This window comes from Podarcis melisellensis (assembly GCF_964234715.1).
Source record: "Podarcis melisellensis genome assembly, chromosome: 16".
NCBI classification, from domain to species: domain Eukaryota; kingdom Metazoa; phylum Chordata; class Lepidosauria; order Squamata; family Lacertidae; genus Podarcis; species Podarcis melisellensis.
In genome coordinates, this window is record NC_138533.1 from 37472115 (window position 1) to 37491952 (window position 19838).

General features: G+C 44.0%; 2 protein-coding genes and 1 long non-coding RNA gene across 7 annotated transcripts in view; 1 reads left to right on the forward strand and 2 right to left on the reverse strand.

Moving 5' to 3' along the window:
- Positions 1 to 4335, forward strand: part of KDM2B (lysine demethylase 2B) — a 93917-nt gene extending 89582 nt beyond the window's left edge. For all 5 annotated transcript variants that reach the window (XM_081893250.1, XM_081893249.1, XM_081893252.1 and 2 more), the window contains 4 exons: positions 108 to 271; positions 1005 to 1166; positions 1584 to 1802; positions 3122 to 4335. In XM_081893250.1, the coding sequence (XP_081749376.1) occupies positions 108 to 271; positions 1005 to 1166; positions 1584 to 1802; positions 3122 to 3303 (727 nt within the window). In that variant the 3' untranslated portion in view covers positions 3304 to 4335. The remainder of the gene's footprint in view (positions 1 to 107; positions 272 to 1004; positions 1167 to 1583; positions 1803 to 3121) is intronic.
- Positions 4336 to 4816: 481 nt separating this feature from the next.
- On the reverse strand, positions 4817 to 5820 carry LOC309359623. Its single transcript, XR_014163865.1, has 2 exons — positions 5552 to 5820; positions 4817 to 5515 (listed from the first exon to the last, which is right to left on the reverse strand). It is a non-coding gene; the product is annotated as an uncharacterized lncRNA (long non-coding RNA).
- Positions 5821 to 5830: 10 nt separating this feature from the next.
- RNF34 (ring finger protein 34) lies at positions 5831 to 19781 on the reverse strand. Its single transcript, XM_081893426.1, has 6 exons — positions 19646 to 19781; positions 9831 to 10049; positions 9147 to 9539; positions 7141 to 7197; positions 6698 to 6899; positions 5831 to 6398 (listed from the first exon to the last, which is right to left on the reverse strand). Exons 1-6 carry the CDS (start codon positions 19649 to 19651, stop codon positions 6211 to 6213), a joined length of 1065 nt encoding a protein of 354 aa, XP_081749552.1. The 5' UTR covers positions 19652 to 19781; the 3' UTR covers positions 5831 to 6210.
- Positions 19782 to 19838: the final 57 nt, after the last annotated feature.

The window sequence follows — 19838 nt, forward strand, 5'->3', positions numbered from 1 at the left end:
CCCATTTCCCCTGGTTTTGTTTGAGGTTTTTAAAGAAATTGTGTAGGTCTCTCTGTCCCAAGTGCCAGACCAGCTTTCTTATGAAACCTTCTTCCTGATCTGCTTAGGTGCTGTGATAAAAGACTGTGGACCAAAATAGACCTAAACCACTGTAAATCCATCACCCCTCTCATGCTCAGTGGTATTATTAGGAGGCAGCCGGTCACGCTTGATTTAAGTGGGACAAACATATCGAAAAAGCAGCTGAGCTGGCTCATCAACAGGCTCCCAGGTAGGTCTGCAGTGACTACAATGTGCCCAGGGAGTCACACACATCTCCTACCTTTTGCAGGAAAGAGGCCTAAATGAACACTATTCTCTTCTCTACCTTGCTGAGGCCAAGAGATGGACATCGCAGCATCAGAGCCCAGTTAACTGCTTTTAATGCTTCAGATAGTAATACTGTCTGGGTTCCTGAGTGGCTACAGTCTGGCCCTGGTACAACAGGCTGCACAGGAAATGTTGTGGCAGACCTAGGCAGGAGTGGGAAGCTCCTTGCCTCACGATGAGGCCTACATTTGTTCCTTTCGATAAACTCGGGAAGTTGTATGTGTTTCGTACAAGAACGACATTTTAGTGTCCTAACGACCTGCCTCTAAGCTTGGCCATTATTTATGTTCACCTGCAATATTATTTCAGATGTTAGTTTATTGCCCTCTGGAGAAAGGCACTAGGAATACTTTTGAAAGCAGAGCCTGGTGAGCCTGTGGCCCTCCAGATATTCTTGGACTCAAGCTCCCATCAGCCAGCATGGCCTGTGGCTTAGGTTGATGGAAGTCGTAGTCCAACAGCATCTAAAGCGGCACAGGTTCTTCATTGCTGCTTGTCATCCTGTTGGTTGTGTTAAGCAGGAAACTTTTCAACCTCTTACTGTAAAACTAGAATGCCTCCCCTCCTCCCCCTGCACTCCCCAAAGAAATATCTGCTCAGTGTGCTGTGTGCTCACTTCCCTTTCTCTTCCCTAGGTCTCAGAGATCTGCTATTGTCAGGGTGCTCGTGGATTGCAGTGTCTGCTCTCTGCAGTTCTAGTTGTCCACTTCTCCGAACACTGGATGCGCAGTGGGTGGAAGGCTTAAAAGATGCACAAATGAGAGATCTTTTGTCACCACCAACTGACAACAGGCCAGGTATATCCTCTTTCCTTTGTATTTGGGCCAACACGCAGAAGGAAAAAACATAAATGTGGTAGTGGGTTAGGTGCAGGATTCAAATGTTTCCTGAGGATTCTAGGATTGCTTTTCAGCTATACCAGTTCTACTGATTGTGTCTCTGTGTGTATTATGTTCCTGTGTAAAATTCAGTTTTATGCACCCACTTATAAAAACCCATTTATCAAAAATCTCTATTTGGAGCAGCTGTCCTCATGCAGTTTTCTCATTTGGAAGTCTAGGGACTTTTTGGAAATGCCTCTACTTCCATTGTATTTTAGGCATTTGTAATCTCATATAGCTCAGCCTGATGTATTCAGTGGTTAGAGAATTTAATTAAAAATAAACATTTCTCTCCCATCCCCTCCCCCCCCCGGGTCCTCGCTTCTTGTATAGGCCAAATTGACAACCGGAGCAAGCTGCGCCACATCACAGAGCTGTGCCTGTCGGGCTTGGACATCACTGACGCTTCCCTGCGTTTGATTATCCGGCACATGCCTCTACTGTCCAAGCTCAACCTCAGTTACTGCAACCACATGACAGATCAGTCTATTAACCTGCTAACAGCTGTGGGAACCACCACACGGGACTCCCTAACAGAGGTTATTTTGCAAGGTATGAGATTGGGGGTGGAGGGGTGCTAACGGACAGGTCAGATTCAGCTGCCTAATTTTAAGGGCCCTGTGATGAAGGTTGAAATGCTGCCTTAAAGAGCAGAACAGCCCACTCATCATTTGATGTTCAGCTCCACATGCAGTCCCAGCACCACCTCAATCTGGTGCTTCCTTTACACCATCGCTGGAGAATACATGACCCACCTGATGTCAGCATGGCCTGTGGTCAGGGATGGTGAGAATGGGAATCCAAGAAAATGAGACAAGAAGTTTTCAAAGTGCCCAAGAAGTTTGTGCTTCTGCTAACATTCAACCTTTATTAAGGGGAGATGGGAATCCTTCAGGGGCAATTCCTTTTTGTTGGAACAAGGGGATGAGGGAGACTGGAGGCCATTTTCCAAAGTCTGTTGGGCATTAGCAACCACAGCAAACCAATTTTGTGCAGTGGATGACCTCTCTCATTTTCTTGTACCCAGTGCGTTATTTTCATTGTTTTGATTTTTGGGAGTTTGGATATAGCAACATTTGGCGTACCTTTCTCTGTAGTGGAAGCAGAGCCACAGATAAGAATAGGGTGGAAAATGCCTTGTTTCCTTCAGTTCCTTTGTTGTGGGTCCTTAGCACATAATTTCAGATAGCTTGAGACACCTTTTCTGACTTAAGGGCCACAGAATGAGGACAGAAATTGCCACCCAATAATCCTGCCATCAAAGGGAGATGTTTCTGGTAGCAGACAGTGTGTGAGGTATTTTGTGGAAAACTTTTGTAAGCACCTTTGAGCCTTATAAAGTGAGAGGCAAGTGTTCCAATTAAGACTACCTTTCCTTCACTCTCTCTCCCCTCCTCATTACTTCATGTTTTTGTTTATCTATCTATATGCTGTTCTGAATGTGGCTCCTGATTTAGAAGAGGCAGCAAGGCCAGAGTAGTACAATCGTACCTCTGAAGTCAAACAGAATCCATTCCGGAAGCCTGTTCGACTTCCAGAGTGCAACTTCTGATTGGCTGCAGGAAGCCCCGTCAGACATTCGGCTTGCAAAAGAACATTCGAAAACTGGAACAATCACTTCCAGTTTTCGATCATTTGGGAGCCAGAACTCTCGACTCCCACAGCATTCGGGAGCCGAGGTACGATTGTAATCCATATGGATGCAACAGGTAGCCTCCTCAGAGGGTTTCTGCAGTGGCTGTAATTGGATTATTCAGTTGCAGCCCATGCAAAAACACATCTAAGCTTCATAGCCCTAGCAAAGGCCTCTTAAGAGTTTAAGAATGGCTCTCCTAAGCCAACCTTCCTCCTATTTTTTGTCTCCCCGACAGACTGCAATAAGGTGACAGACCAATGTCTCTCCTATTTCAAGCGGTGTGGGAGCATCTGCCGGATTGATCTGAGGTACTGCAAGCAAGTGACCAAGGAAGGTTGTGAGCAGTTCATCGCAGAGATGTCTGTGAGCATTCAGTTTAGTCAAGTGGAAGAGAAACTGCTGCAGAAGTTGAGTTAGTGCTTACTGGGGCAAGTTTGTAAATAACCAGGAGCTGAAAAAAGGACTCCAGGAGACCACAGAAGGAATTTTATTTTCAATTGGGAGATGTGGAATATGCCAAGTTGGGGGACTGTTTGGGCTGTACAGGAATATGTGGTGTTGAAACCACCCACAAAGGTTCTAGCCTGGATGGGATCTTTTGACACTTTGCCCAGGCTCTTTACATACCTTCCTCTGGTGACAGCAAAGGATTCATGCCTAGAAGAACACTGAGGAACACCTATTTATATACCACAGCTGGAGCATGTGTAAATTTTTAAAGCATTTTTGAAAATGTCAAAAGCAATGTTAATTCTGGGGTTATTAAGGTGGGCCATTACCTGTTTTCTGCCTTTTGAACTTTTTTGTTACATCCAACGTTATGCAGAACTATTTTTGTACAAATTTGTTTAAAAAAGTTATTTATGCAGTTACTGAATGCATTGCAAGTGTTTGGTCATTGGTTTCAGATTGCCAAGTTTTATCTTGAGATAGAAGAGAATTTGAACTTCTTACCACTTAAATTACCTGCTGAGAGTTATGCCCCAATTGGGATGGGGGAGGGGGGAGTAGGTTAATCCTCTGAAATGAAAAAGCATGTTTAATGGAAGTTTTATATACTGCTTTGTATAACACTGTAAGCATGTTGTGGAGAAAAGGAGGTGTAAAATACAGATTAAGAACAAACAAGTTGCCAAGTTTTTCCCTGTATAAAAAAAACACATTTTCTCGACTGAAACTTCCAATTACAGCTGTGCATATGGGAAGGCATTAAAATACTCTCATACTTGCTGTAAAAAGTCCATTTATATGACTTAAAATCAAACAGTTTCAGGGTTTGAGTGAATTCTTGTTGTCCATATTTAACCTGGTTAATTTCTGATTGTCACGAAAGGGGGGGATTTCAGTATTGATAAGTGCCATTGTTGTAAAGTGGTGGTGAAAACCCCCAACCTTCTTTCCCGATACAGTTTTACCTCTGTTGAATTTGTATAAATGATTGTACAAAAATGGAGAGGTGACCTGTGCATTATGTTCAAGTTGGGTATTGAGCAGGAAACTGCTTGTGCTGCTGGGGCAAGAGAGAATCACACCCTTAATGCCACTTCTGCCTTGGGCTGGCAACTGGAAGCTGGTTTGGCCTAGCGGCTATGACAGCAGGCCTGCTATTCGGCTCTGTGGGGTATTTTAAGAGAACAGTGCCCAACAGGCAGCTCTGAACATCCCTGGATTTAATTTTTTACCAAAATGACTTTTTGTACATCTGACTACAAGGAAGGTGACCTAGTTCTCTGGTTGATATGCAACTCATGTCTGCCTTGTAGTAATACTGACTGGGATTCCTTCCTTCAATGGATGTATTAGCTTTCTATCTGCTAAAGACACCCACACACCCCTCAGTAGTCTGTGCTGGGGACAGTTTAGGAGCTTGGCCTTCCTGGCTCCCCAATCCCATGGGCTGCTTCAGTCAGGAGAGAAAGAAAAAAGTCAATGCCAGATAACAAAATGTTTTATTAAGTCAACAGCCATTGTTCAGAATGTTAGGGGTATGCTACATTCTCTTTATGTATGTACTCCCTGAACAAGGACTTGATCAGTTGATTTTCTGCACCTTATCTTTAAAAAAGATCTTTCTAAAAATAAAGCCATATTATCTTGCTCCCTTCTGAAAAATAAAGTATGAAAGTCATACATTCTGTCTTGGCTGGAGACTGAATGGTACTCCATCCCACTCAGTCTCAGAGCCTTCCCAGTTACTTAGTTCCCACAAACATTAAAATTTACTCTTGTGCGCACAAGCTTTACACTATCTGCTTTTGAGAAGCAAAACAGCAATACCTGCCTACTGTGCAATGAAGGAACTTTTAACTCCTTGTTAAGACATTCTGGGCCAGATTGACAGGATTGCCATTCTTCCTACAGAGGTGAGGCAGGACTTTAGGAAGAGGATAAAGACTTTTATCGAAACATTGCCATGTTGTTTCATGTTTTTCCCCCCTCACTGCTCAAATTCAGTAAGGTTCTAATAGTAAAGTATTTAGTACTGTGCAACCCCAAGAATGGGAATAATGTGTTTCTTTCTCTCTGCACCATTTCAACCTGATCCTAGAACTGAAGCTTCACATTTCTATACTCCTTTCCACCAGATATGCTTTAGCTATGTCTTCTAGGAAACTGGAATGAAGGTATTCTGCAAGAAAAACACTGAAATAGCTGTTCAGTAAACTTGGTAGTGCTTCTGAACAAAGGAAGCCATGATTCCTATTAAGGATTTGTTTTCTCTGAAGAAACCTTTCTACTTGGCTGTTCTGTTACTCCATACTCATTTCACTGTAGGAAATTTCAAACATGTTAGAACTTATGAATAATTAAAACTGAATGGGTCACCTTAGAAGCAAGTATGGGGTAGGATAGCTTTAAGTACTATGATTAAGGCTACTGCGCTTCATTGGGTACATGTGAGCCCCATTGCCTGAATAAGAAACATTCACCAATCTGTCTTGGGATGGTACACTTACTTTTAAATGCACTTGGGCACCATCACTCCTGCTGCTTGCTAAAAAGGCAGCACCCTACTTCCTGGCCTTTCCACTGGGTAACGTGCTATATTCTTCAGAAGAGAGCAATGAGTAATGCTAGATTTGCTGCTGCATGTTAGAGTCAACCAGTTTCTGGGTTTTACCCAGGTAACACAGCTCTATCCTTAACAAGGCATCTGTCTGCCTGAGCAGAAGTACATTGGTCAAGCTCCTAAGCTTCTGTTCAGGATGCTATGAATTATTGGAACTGAGGCCTACCATGGGGCATCCAGACACGACTACCGTGGTCTGTGCCTCACCCCCAGAGAAAGCGCACTGAGAAGCCTCTGGTTTTGGTCTCCCACATTCATGACTTGAAGACGTGCACGGCTCTTACAACATACTGTCGGCAGATGGGACATTCGCTCATTCGCTTGCCACATTTCGTGCAGGTGACCATGTGGCCGCACTCCAAAAGCACGCAATCAATCACTGCGTCCATGCAGATCCTGCAGAGGTTGTCGTCCTCATCGTTCAGTTGAGGTTTCTCCCCCACTGCCAAGAACCAACAGAACCCATGTTAGAGAGGGAGGCATGCCATGGCATAGGTCTTTTCAATTAGTAACCCCACACAAAGAATATTGAGCCAAGCTGCTTTAGTGCAGACTTGTTTATGCTAGACAAAGAAGGAATATTATAACTGCAACTTTAAAGCAGCGTGGAACTGTAGTTCTACACTGATGGTCCATTTTTTGCATTAACAAAACATCAGGGCAGCCCCTCAGATGAAGAGCAAAGAGGGCTGTAACAATAAGCAATAGGCCCACCCCCAAACAGAGAATAAGTACACCTACAAGTCCTGTGATTTGCTTCATTCTCCCTGTAGAGCCTGCTCACTTTTTCCACCAGCTCCCATTTTTCACAGCATCCAGAGTAGTTGACAAAGTTGCGAGCAAGTATTTCCTTCAGCTGGCGAACATTTAGCCCTTCAATATCATCCAGGCTTGAAATATCAGATAGTGAGGCTCTTGCACGCTTCCTGGACTGCCCTGGAGTCTAAAATTCATAAGACGTCTATTAGCAAAGAAGCAGGCGGCATTAACTCTGTTTGCCTAAGGGGAAAGGGGAGGCCTGGCACACATTAAATATGCATTTGCTTTAGAATGTTTCCAAGTCTCAAATTATTTTAAGAATTTTCATTTACGAATCTTGTATCGCTACATCAAATTAGGAAGTTCATTCTCTTTTTTTTTAGTGACTGCAAGACCTAAATTTCACCGGGTGATTCACTTCTTACCTGCTCTGCATTTTCCTCCTCTTCACCAAGGTTTGCCAAGAGTCTCTCACTTTGTCCCTACACCCACAAGAGTATAAGCAAAATCTGTATTAGGGCAATACCTTTAACAAAAGATTCCCAAAGAGCATGCAAGCTTTTCGATTCTCCAAATTTTTCATCTAGATGTTAAAGCAGCACAGGGGCAGGGGAGAGAAGAGTTGGCTGTTGGCAGCACCATTGATTTTCCGGTAGAGGAGGAAGGGATCTTGCCAATTGCTCCACTAGGTAGGACTTTGCAAATTAGAAAAATGTCCTTCCTAGAGTGGGACAGCACTCTTAACAGTTCCTTTCTGGCTAGCTCTTGACAGGCAGGGCTTCAACATGTTTGTTGGCCATCTTGTGCCACAGTCAATGGCAAGCCTCATTCCTCCCTTTTCTATCTGTATTCTGACTACCTATGTGGAAAGCAACACGATGGCCAGAAACAGTAACAATGTGAAAAACTTTATGGAATAATTCAGAACATCAGAACTAACAAACTGAAGTCTCTGAACGTCCTTAAATGAATCACGGTGCCAGACTTTACGCGACGGAGAGCAAGCTGTGAAGCTTTGTGTGATCAGCAAATGTCCAATTCTGATGTCCAAACTCTGAACTCTGAACAGTGTTTCCGGATGGCAACTACTGTTTCGTTCAGTTCTTCCTCAGCCAATTAGTTCAACAAACACTCATATGAGCACTGTTCCAGAGTATCTTTCAGTTTCATGTATATTATATCAATTCTAAAAAAAATTGGTTAATGAAGAAATTACACATCTTTCTACTTACAAGTTTTTGTTGAACTAATAGGCTGATGTAGTTGCCATCCGGAAACACTGTTCAGCAGAGTTCAGAATAGGACATCAGAGTTGGACATTTGCCGATTATGCAAAGCTTTACAAGCTTGATCTCCGCTGGGTAAAGTCTGGCACCGTGACTTATTCAAGGGCTTTCAGAGCCTTCAGTGTGATAGTTTTGATGTTTTGCATTATTCCATAAAGTCTTCTATACTGTAATTGTTTCTGGCCATCGTGTTGCTTTCGAGATTGCTGAGTTACATTTTTGTTTACTTACTACCTATGTGGAATAGCAGAGAAAGAGTGAAGCCCTCTCTAGTGACTTGTTCAGGGATGGGTTGGAGATGAGATGGATAAGCACGAGTAGCAGGGGAACCTGGCAGAAAGCTGTGCGTCACCCATCATGATTTTCTAGTAAACATTAGCTGGATCTGATTGTCCTTGGTGGCACACATGCATAGTGCCACAGACAAGGAAGCACTTTCGTGGGCTCCAGTGGGTCATTCTGTCATTTCAGGAGGTTCGCCACAAGTGGAGGCTGTTGTTCCCAGCACCGCTGAAGGGCCAGGAAATTTGGGAGTGGGAAGATGCAAGTCTCATGGGCTGGTGGATTCAGCACAGAGACCACTTTGCACAAAGGAAAGCATGTATATATAAAGTATATATACCACCTGATTGCAAGAAAACCTCAAAGCGATTTACAAAAAGAATACAACATTTAGGATTATCAATACAAGACAATTAAAAACATTCAAAAGATAATTAAAATCAACAGCTAAAAAGATTAAAGAGAGAACTTTCTACAAAACAAACATGTTTTAAGCAGGGATTTGTCATTGATAAGTTCAATATTCAAATCCGCCTCTGATCTTAGTCTTAAGATAGAATGGGAGCAAACATTCAAATAAAGGCATTTAGGTGCTATGTTGATATTAGGTTGCATCACAGCCTGCTGAGAACAAGAAACATAACAATAGTTGATAACCTGTCCTAATTTCTGGAACTACAGAAACTGACTGCTACAATTCCTCTTTCTCTCCTCCAGATTACCAACACCACCTCTGCCAGCAAGAGAAAAACACATGCAGAGCCAGAGGATCAGCTTCCAGGCCAAGCTCCACCCCCATTCCACCCTAGGGTACAGAGGGGCAGAAAGAGCCCAACTGCCCCACCCAATACACACTACCATACCTGTATCTGTAATTCATTTCCTGTGCTCTCATGCCTATGTGCGAAGTCTCCCTGAGAGGATGATACAGAACCTGACAGAGAAATAGGATGTGTAGAAAAACTAGAAGTCTGTGATCGTGCTGAATACAAGCTGCTAGTGTCTGTATCCTCTTCAGAAGCCAATCCATGATGGCACAGTACAAGATCTACCAAGTCTTCCTTTTCTCGACAAGTATCTGTAGGGATATTTCGAAGTATCAGGTACTGGCGCAAATCTTTGACTTTCAAACGCATTAGCTGCGGACGCTGGAATGCTGTTTCCTGCAACAACTGACAGGTGGAGCATCTTCGGAGGGTCTCTTGCAAGACTGAACACATGGAGCAGAAATCCTTCTTGCACTCACAACAGACATGCTAAGTGCACACACAGAGGAGAAACAAGCCAGAAGACTGTTAACACAATTGTCACCAGTACCCAGGCATCTTCTTTCCCCCAAGCACAATTTACATACACTTTAAGAAACCCACAAATACATCAAGCAGATTCAGAACACAGAAATATTGGGATTTACAATGTATACTACAAGCTGAGTTGGACTTCTTTCCTTGCCCCTGTCCAGCAATAGGCTTTTTGGGCCAAAGACTGGGGGTGGGGGAAGGCAGAGACATACAGCCCTCAAGTGACAGAAAGTGCTATATACTCACCCTTTTTCTGAACACAGAGAATGTGAGGCCACAAGATTTACAGACTAGATTAGATCCCCCTGCTGCTGAAGAGGTATACACGGTGAAGTCTGTACTTGGTGCAAATCTAAAGGGATTTGCTCCACCCCCAAATCCAGGTTGTTGACCACGAACAGCTCCTGTCCCCATGACTTCATTCAGCAACCCACAACAGGAAGCCCACATGGATGTCGCTCCCGCCTGTAAGACACAAACACAAGCCAACGTGGTCAGCTAGTAATTTAGGAGCCTCTCCTGACCATAAGGAAAACAAACACGCCTCTCTCAGTGCTAAACTTGTAGTAATGCTAACATCATGAGAGCCACATAACCAAAGAAGAAAACAGAGTATCCCTGCTACAGATAGGCTACCTTGAGGAAAGGAATTAGGATCCCCCTTAACAAAACAGCAAAAACTGCATATTTGTTGCACAGGAAGCCTATTTTCAGAAGGGCCCCAGCTCTGCAGAAAGCATTCTGGAAGAAGTACTTTGTTTTGTTTCTGTAGCAATCATTCTAGGAGCACAGTACACAATTTCCAGAATGTTGGCAACTGAACAATTGTCATGATAGATGTAGAAAAAGGAGAAAACCTGTTTCAGTCCCACTGCACAAATTGAGAGAGACTAGTACAGCAACACCTAGACAGCAAAACTAGCAACTATCAAAACTATCCTTTTTTATTTTAGGAAAAATGCACACCACCTTTGTTCCCTTGTCCTCATAATCCTATCTATAATTTATAACCTGCACTTCTCACTTCAAAAGTTCAAGAAAGCTACATAAAGCTATGGTTCAGTGATAAAGCTCATCTTTGTTTAGATTTCAAACTACCTTATTTTTCCGTGTATAACTCGCCCCTGTGTATAACACGATCCCTATTTTGGGGGACTCAAAATTGAGGAAATGGGGGAAGATTGCCTAGAGTTGTTGAGCTTTTTGGGGGGGGGGATTGTTGACAATCGCTCACCCGACGCTGCCAATCGCACTCATCCATGAAGCCACTAATTGTATGCCCACTCACCGCCAGCAGCCGACAATCACACACACGATTGCCACAGCAGCCAATCACCAGCAGACCTGGCCACAGCAACCATTCACACACCCCAACGCCACTGACAATCTCCTGCTCGAGGCAGCAAGACCCCAAATTTTTAGCATTGCTTTTTAATAAAGAAAACCTTGTCTTATACACGGAAAAATATGGTATGCCCACAGAACATATGACCCCTAAACTGGAACAAATGGTCATCACGCCAGGTCAAAAACATTGTGTGCTATATCCAATATGATTTCTTATCATACAATTCACATAAAAATATATTCCTTTATTCACTTACGAATTTTCTAGAAGGTCAATCAGAGGACTTTTAAATTAGACGGTAGTTAAGTTTGTTACTAGAGGATAGTTTTATAGGAACCAGCAGTGAGAAAGTTATGGGCTACTTTTTTTGACCCAACATAATATCAGCTACGAAGCAGATTTTTTAAAAAAATCTAAATGAATTGGAGAACTTTACCAAATTAAGTATTGATCATTTGATTAATTGTGTGCCAGGTAATACAGCTTTTCTGAAGGGAGAGAGAGAGAAAAAAAGAGAGAGACGGATGGATGTACGTACATACATACACTGCCTTTCCCCCTAATGGGACTCAAAAGCAGTTTACAGATAAAAAAACAAATAAAAACAAAAAATCAAGGTTCCTGGACCATTCTCATTATTCCTTCATCTAAACCTCCTCTCTTTGATTTAACAGTGCCCGTCTTTCAGAGTGCATAGTGTCATTTGTGTGTCCCATTAAGCACCCAGCTTACATTTCAAGGAACAGTCACTTTCTCTGCTAGACATCTAGACTAGAGATGACTGAGACTGATTTCACTGAGAAAAGCAAAAAATGAATGGTGCTTGCACACTTAATTCTTGAGCCCTGGGTACCAAACTGATTCCAGGGGACAGCATCACTTGATGGATCACAGTTGATGCCAAAAGGGCTAAAATCCCATCTAAAATGGTATCTGGCATTCTGCTAAGAAGCACCATGCTCTTCTCAGCAACATTTACATAAGCCGAGTTTTCAAGATCAGAATATAGTATTTAAGCTAATAACTATTTTAGCAAAAGAAAATGTGTGTGAAAAACTGCCAGCATATAAACCCGAAAAAAAGACACAGCAAGTCAGGCAACCAAATTCCTGTTTCTTCCTAGACTTTTATTTTTTATTTTACACACAGTAGTTATTGTCTTGAAGGATGTATTAAGTTAACCATTCCAATGTAACTCAAACAGCCCAGCACTTTCCAAGGCAACATTTAAGACTGAGGGCATAATTGGTTAGAAAGGCATCCTATGAAATGCAGGTAGGTTACAGCTGAGCATATACTGTATTTTTCGTCCTATAGGGTGCACCGGCCCATAGGACGCACCTCTTTTTTGGGGGGGGGGGGGAATGAATAAAAAAAAATTATTTCCCCCCCAGCCGCGGCTGCCACCCCAAGCCTTGCGCACACCTGCCCGAAGCACTGGGAGCCCTCCGGAGGGCTCCGCATGCTTCGGGCGGCAGGCTGCCGTCCCAAGCCTCGCGCGCCCGGCGGGACCTCCCGCCGGGCATGCGAGGCTTGCAGACACTCGCCCGAAGCACGGGGAGCCCTCCGGAGGGCTCTGCGTACTTCGGGCGGCAAGCTGCCGCCCCAAGCCTCACATGCCCGGCGGGACCTCCCGCCGGGCGCGCAAGGCTTGCGGACACTCGCCCGAAGCACGCAGAGCCCTCCGGAGGGCTCCCCGTGCTTCGGGCGGCAGGCTGCCACCCCAAGCCTCGCTTGCACAGCGGGACCTCCCGCCGGGCGCACAAGACTTGCGGACACTCGCCCGAAGCACGGGGAGCCCTCCGGAGGGCTCCCCGTGCTTCGGGCGAGTGTCTGCAAGCCTCGCATGCCCCTGTTAGCTCCCAAAAGGTTGTGAGATTTAGAAAAGAGATTTAAACTAATCACATTTAAGTTTGGGCTCTTTTCTTATTTCTGAGCCAAAGTAGAAGAATTCAAACAGAATTAATACAGATGACTTATAGCCAAGAAGAAAGAACCTGACTATATCCAAGTGTTTTGAGATGAGGTCCCTTTTAACTTCATGACAGAGCAAGGTATTTAGTTAAACTGAACACATTATAACTCTTGCACAGTTCACTTAATTTTTATTTTATTTTAGTTAAAAGCACCCAATTTTTGTGGTAAAGGTAAATGTATTGGAATCTTATACTTTCCAAAGGCCAGGATTAGCCCTCCCAATACAATGACAAGAACATGTGCCAAATGGAATACACAGAATACTGTAACATATATTCTATGAAAAATTTGTACTATAAGTGTAGCCCTATATAGAGCACATTGCAATAATGTAAGCCAAAGATTACAAACATACAGACATCAGTAGCTAGGCTATCCCATTTCAGAAATGGTCAAAGCTGGTAAACTGCACTTCTAACCACTGAGGTCAGCTGTGCCTCTACCAACATAGATGGATCCTCAAACTATAAACTTGTGGTACAGTGGTACCTCAGTTTTCAAGTGTCTCAGAAGCCAAACATTTTGGTTTGTGAACACTGAAAACCCGGAAGTACTTGCTTCCGTATTCAAACATGCCTTGGAAGTCAAACAGCTTCTGCTGCGTGTTTTTCCATTTTTCCAATTGAACTTGCAGACAGCCCTTTGCACCTCAGTATTTGAACGTTTCAGAAATCGAATGGTCTTCCAGAACAGATTACATTCGAGAACTGAGGTACCACTGTACTTATAACTGTTGCACCACAACCCTCTTAATCACCTTTCCCAAAAAGGGGATTTGCAATCGGGAGGTAGTTGTCACAAAGCAATGGGTTTTGATAACCTCCACTGGACATTTTACAGTAAAGTGCAGTGAACGCTAATGTAGCAACAAAACTGCTGCAGAGGTGCTCAAATGCCTTGCAAACAAGTCTCTGTGGGTTCCAAAGAGTCTAAAATTCCATTCCCTATAGATATTAACAAGCCCCGGATAATACAAAAAGCTCAACTGGGCAGCTACTTCAAGATGTGATGGAGACAGAGAAGTGGGCCTTCTTCACAGTGCTCAACAGCAGCCACAATTATGCTGTTGTGCTTGGTCATTTGCTGCATGCACTCTAGCCATCATCCAGTCTATTTCATCACCAGTTACTACTTGGTATACCAAGGTTGCCACGGGTCCCACAGTGCCAGAAATGGCACATGGGTAGCAGCTGGGCAGCAAGATGGATAGTACAGTAGCAACAGCCCTAGTTTATTGTCTCCTTGGCCCAACACCAACTGAAGGTCTTCAAAGCCAGTTCCAAGTCAGAAGAGTTTCCTGGTGGAGATGGAAGTCCTATGGACCACAGTAACGTGTCCTGCAGTCTGTGCAAATGCTGTACTGAGCATCTGGGTCAGAACAATTCCCAGTTCACACAACCAGGTCTCAGAAGCACATGCCAAATCAGCACCTTCATCCATGATCAAATCATGGCTAAGTGGGGTCTTATTATGTACTGACATAATCTTAAAGAGCAGTGCACATAGGCTGGTGGGCACAGCACAAGAGCAACCAGGAACCCAGCAATTCCATGAAGGCATTTTTACCAGAAACCCATTTGCTGAGGTGTGGCTCTTTATCCTAGTTGCTATAATAGCCAATTATATCATGTCTGTACATATTTTACTGGATTTTACATACTTCTTCTAAACTGTGATGTTGTATACCATTGGAAACTTTTCTTAAAAAGTGAAAGCAAAAATGAAAGATCTTGTCAGGCTTCTTAAGAAACCTGTAAAGGAGACGCAGCACTGTTACATCAAAAGCTGCAGGAAGATTAAAAACAAGCTACACAGGACAGGGCAAATGGGATTAAATTCCAAAGACGGGCTTTAGATGAGCCGCCCTCAAGAGTTACCCAAGGACTCAGTGTTCTCCTACCCTCTGGCAAGATTTAGATAATTTCTCTTACGTATACTTAAGCCAAATTTAAAAGGCGTTGATAGAATGTTAATCAGGCAAGCCTTTGGGACCTCCAAGTTCCACCAACTCCACATACTTATATTTTGCCCAATATTAAAAAAACTGGGAGAAGGTGCCTATAGGCTACCAGGAATCAACAGAAATTGAAAGAGGAAAGGAGGCAGAGATGAGATATTCTTCTGCTGCAACCTCCTTAGTGAGCAGGACTGTTATTATCTACAGATTAAAGTCCAAATTCCTAAGACTCTGATGCTGGTTGTCCACCAACAAGTTTTTCTCTTTTTGAGATGGGTATACCTATAAAATTATCTTATATCAATTCATTAATATCTGCATTCAAGTCTGACTCAGGTACTGGAAGGCCTTTATCTCTTGCAAAAATCACTTAAATGGAAGCACATTCCTATGTTCTTCTGTTAATCCAGAGCAGCTATTCACCTCTGGCACCAAATCTGGATTAGACCTGTCTTCATGCAAAAACATTATGATTAAACAACACAATCAATGGCTCTTGGCTCTACAGAGCAATGCTAATGAAGGTGAATAACTTTGCAAAAAACCCAGAGGTGAAAAACTACATGTGTAACATGGAGCATAAGCACTACCCCTGCAGGATTCAAGAAAACTCTTAAGTTTTGTTCTCATCACCACATGGTGCATGCACTTAGTTGGCACCAAGATGTTTAGGAACAGTAAGAGCTGTTCAGCAGTGGAACAGACTGCAACGAGAGGTGGTGGACTCTCCTTCCTTTGAGGTTTTAAACATAGGTTGGATGGCCATCTGTCATGGATGCTTTAGCTGAGATTCCTGCATTGCAGGGGGTTGGACGAGATGACCCTTGGGATCCCTTCCAACTCTAAGATTCTATGATTCTATTATCCAACTGCCAGGTTTTTTTTGGGGGGGGGCTTTCCTCCTCCAGTTGCCACCCCCACAGCACCTGCAAAATCATTTGGCCCCAAGAAAAAGCAATAATAGATTCTTCCAAACAAATTTCCTTTTCCATTTTATTCTAATGTATTAACTGATAGTTATTATTGCAATGATCTTATGTAAACTGCTTTATGAGGTCCCCCTGAAAAATGGTATAGTATATAACTACCTTAAATAAATAGTACATTAACACAACAGCAAAACAGGAAATCACACAGCAGGGGGGAAAGTATTTCCCTTTGCTAAGAGAAAGACTGCGCTCCATAGCTCTGGAGCCAACACAGAAAAAGCTCTGCTCCTCAGAGATAACACACTTATTGGGCTAGGAAACATAACCGGGACGTTGGCTTCATGGGCAGATCCTAACACACTAGATGGGTAAATATTATATGGAAAAGGTGCTTCTAAAGCTGCAAACAGAACAAACAAAAGATGCACACAGCTCTCACCAACAGACACCTGTGAACAGAGAGTCAGAAGAGGAGCATTCTGTTTATTACATGTACAACAGTTTATAAATAACAATTCCACCCACTCCTTCCCTTGAGTTCAGCCCACCCTATTTTAACTTTTACAACAAATGTAACAGAGTTTTATAGCACCTTGAAGTGGCACTTTGGCCCACTCTTTAGTTTCTCTCTCTACCTCAGTGTTATGCTTGTGTTAGGGCGGCAACATTTAAACTGGTTAATAATTAAGAATATTTGATCAAATAAGAACATACCACAATTCATTTGGCAGTCCTTTTTTAAGTTGTTGATTTTACTAGTACAGAAATTATAAAAAATGGTGACAGGCAGGTGGCACTTTAAAGAAGAGTGCTCCTCTTTTTCCTGCACACAGGAGGGAACAGATGGAATTCTCATTCCCTCCCCTGCTGGATTCCAGCAAGCCACTAACTTTTTTGGGCTTATTTAAACACTATTTACATGCACATTTATTCATACTTAATTGATCAGCTAATACATATTTGATTATTTGGTTAACAGTGAAATCCTGTGTGTTTACTCAAAAGTAATGTTGTGTTCAGTGGTATTTACTCCCAAGTAAACATGCACTCTCTGATTTCTTTAATCAGTTGGACAGCCCTTGTGTGTATATATCATATGCTACATACACAGGATACTTATTACATTTATATGAGTGGGTTTTCTAGAACCTTGATTTTATTTTGTTTTCTGCTGCTATTTTAAACTGCTATTTTATTAAGGTTGTTTTTGTTTGTTTTTTGCTTTTTTAGATTAATAAGAAATCACAGATTGCATTATCTTTCTTCATTATGCTGATCTTATGTACACCTTGCATTTTTTTTAGAAAAAAGGCAGAGTATAAAGAGGTGCTAAAAATATATCTGAGGGAAAAACTTCCTGTGTGGGATGAAGTGAGTTCTGGTCCACAACCCATTCTGTCACAACAAGACTACATTCCTACACGTGCACTTCCTTGGGAATAAACCCCACCAAAACCATTGATTTACTACTTCCAACTAAACATGCATAGAGTCAGCCTACATTGGCCTGTGCCAATTCAAAACACCAGGCTGGCAAAGGCTGGAATCCTGCACACATAGGTAAAGGTAAAGGTACCCCTGCCCGTACGGGCCAGTCTTGCCAGACTCTAGGGTTGTGCGCTCATCTCACTCTATAGGCCGGGAGCCAGCACTGTCCGCAGACACTTCCGGGTCACGTGGCCAGCGTGACAAGCTGCATCTGGCGAGCCAGCACAGCACACGGAACACCGTTTACCTTCCCGCTAGGGTGCTTTTGAACTGCTAGGTTGGCAGGCGCTGGGACCGAGCGACGGGAGCGCACCCCACCGCGGGGATTCGAACCACCGACCTTTCGATTGGCAAGTCCTAGGCACTGAGGCTTTAACCCACAGCGCCACCCGCGTCCTCCCTGCACACATACTTCCCAGTAAATGGGCAGCAATTCTGCACACAGACACTCATCTGGGAGTAAACCCCACTAAACCCAGTAAAATGAGGCTACAATTCTGTAACCACGTAAACTGGGAGTAAGCTCAGATCTGGGCAGATCCACACCAGTGTCAGAAACTCAAATATATAAGCTAATTGCCAAACGGCACCTTAAACCTAGGCTATGGTTGCCACTCAGTTATGTAGCTCATGAGGTGACCTTGGGCCAGTCACAGCCTCTTAACCTACCTCAGGGTCATTGTAGGGATTAAATAAGATGGGGCTGAACCGTGTACTTCTTGGAGAAAAAGGTGGGATATAAATGAAATACATAAGCTCTCATGCTTATCTGCTTAAGAAAGCTGGAGAGGCCAGTCAGATGGAGATAACAGTCACCAACCTGGCATCTAGAGATCTCCAGAGAGTCGCAATTGGACCTGCGCCAGTCACAAATGCACCTGGCATCTGGGGAATTGCTTACACTGATCCACACCATACAAATAAAAAATATACAACACCCATTATCCCCCCTCCAAATAATTCTGGAAACTGTAGCTTAAGGGTGTTGTGAATTGTATTTCAGTTCCCAGGATTCTTCAAGGGAAGTCCATGGGATTTAGATGTGTGGCCAATGTGCTTTAAAATTTTATTTTATTTGTTTCATAAAATTTATATACTGCTTGATTGTAAAAAAAACAAACCCCTCAAGAGTTTACAAAACATAAACCAGTAAAATTAAGAAAAAATCACAACCATACTTTAAAGTTAAAATACTAAAGCAGATCAAAATTACCTCAATTTTCTAAGCAACTATATAGGCGATAATGTTTCTAGCAGGTGCCAAGAGAGCAATGAAGCTGCCTGCTTGATCTCAATAGGCAGCAAGTTCCAAAGTGTAGGTGCTGCCATACTAACAAGGTCTTACAAATGTGGAACAAGTATTATATGTCACCCATAGCAGTGTCAATTCCACCTACTGAAGCAGTCAAGTGGGCACATGTTGGGTAAGGCGATCTCTTAGGTAAACCAGTCCCAAGCTGCTAAGGGCTTTATATGCTAATAGTAACACCTTGACCTTGGCCAAGTAGCAAATTGGCAACCAATGCAGATCTCTGAGCACAGGTGAGGTATGCCTCCGTCCTGTCAGCACTTGTGCGGCAACATTCTGCACTCACTGCAGCTTCCGGCTCAAGCACAAGGGAAGCCCCACACGGAATGCACTGCAGTAATCCAGTCCTGATGGTGCAGATCTGTGCTACGCTGTACACGGGACAGACCCACTGAAATCGGTGGAGTTAAGTAAGCCACAGCTAATTGAAGTCAGTTTATTTTAATACGTTTCCTCTCTAAGAATGACTTCCTCAGGCAAAAGCATTTAAGAAAAACCCAGCCCTGGTGGATACAGCCCAGAGAGACTTCCTTCTCTGCGGGCGCTTGTGTGTGTCCCCCGGGGGTCCCTGCAGGCGCTGGAAAGCTCCAGCTGTCTGACTTTACCCCCCAAAGGCACACACTCCCATTCTATCCCGAGCCAGACGGAGGCCAAAGATCTATCTGGATTATGTTGTCACAGACATCCGAGTAAACATGCCGTAGGAGTGCGCTGTCAAAGTCTTCTGGAGGCGCCACAGGACTCCCGGGATTCTGCCGGATAAAGGGGTCTCCACCCCTCCTCCTGGGGGGCAGCAAGGCGCCCTTTTAACCCCCCCCCATTGACAGGCGAGCGCGGGGGGGGGCCTGTTACCGTTACTTCGTCGCCTTCAAGAAAAGGCTCCGCCCCTGGCCAGCCCCGCCTCTTCCCAGGCTGCCCCCTCCAAAATGGAAGACAACCCCCCTCTCCTCAAAAAAACACACCCCACCTACCTGCCTCCCCACCTTCACTCCCCCCTCCCCACTTTTCAGGGTGTCCCTCAAACCACCTCCCCCCCCCCTGCCCGGGTCGCACCTTCATGGCAGCTTCGGCGCCTCCTTCCTTCGCCTCAGCGGAGACGGTCTTGCGGGGGAGGGGCGCCTGCCTCCCCAACGGTCTCCCTCGCGCCGCCGCCTTGATATGCGCATGCGCCGCGCACCCCCCCTGGGGCCGGGACCACCCACCAAGCCGAGGTCGGGAGGGGCCGGGAAGGACTCCGCTCGCCTCC

Coding starts and splice junctions, on each gene's coding strand:
- RNF34 (XM_081893426.1), bottom strand. Junction 7,198..9,146: donor GAAATGAATTACAGATACAG/GTATGGTAGTGT, acceptor TTGTGGGTGTAG/GGACAAAGTGAGAGACTCTT. Junction 6,900..7,140: donor AGGAGGAAAATGCAGAGCAG/GTAAGAAGTGAA, acceptor TATGAATTTTAG/ACTCCAGGGCAGTCCAGGAA.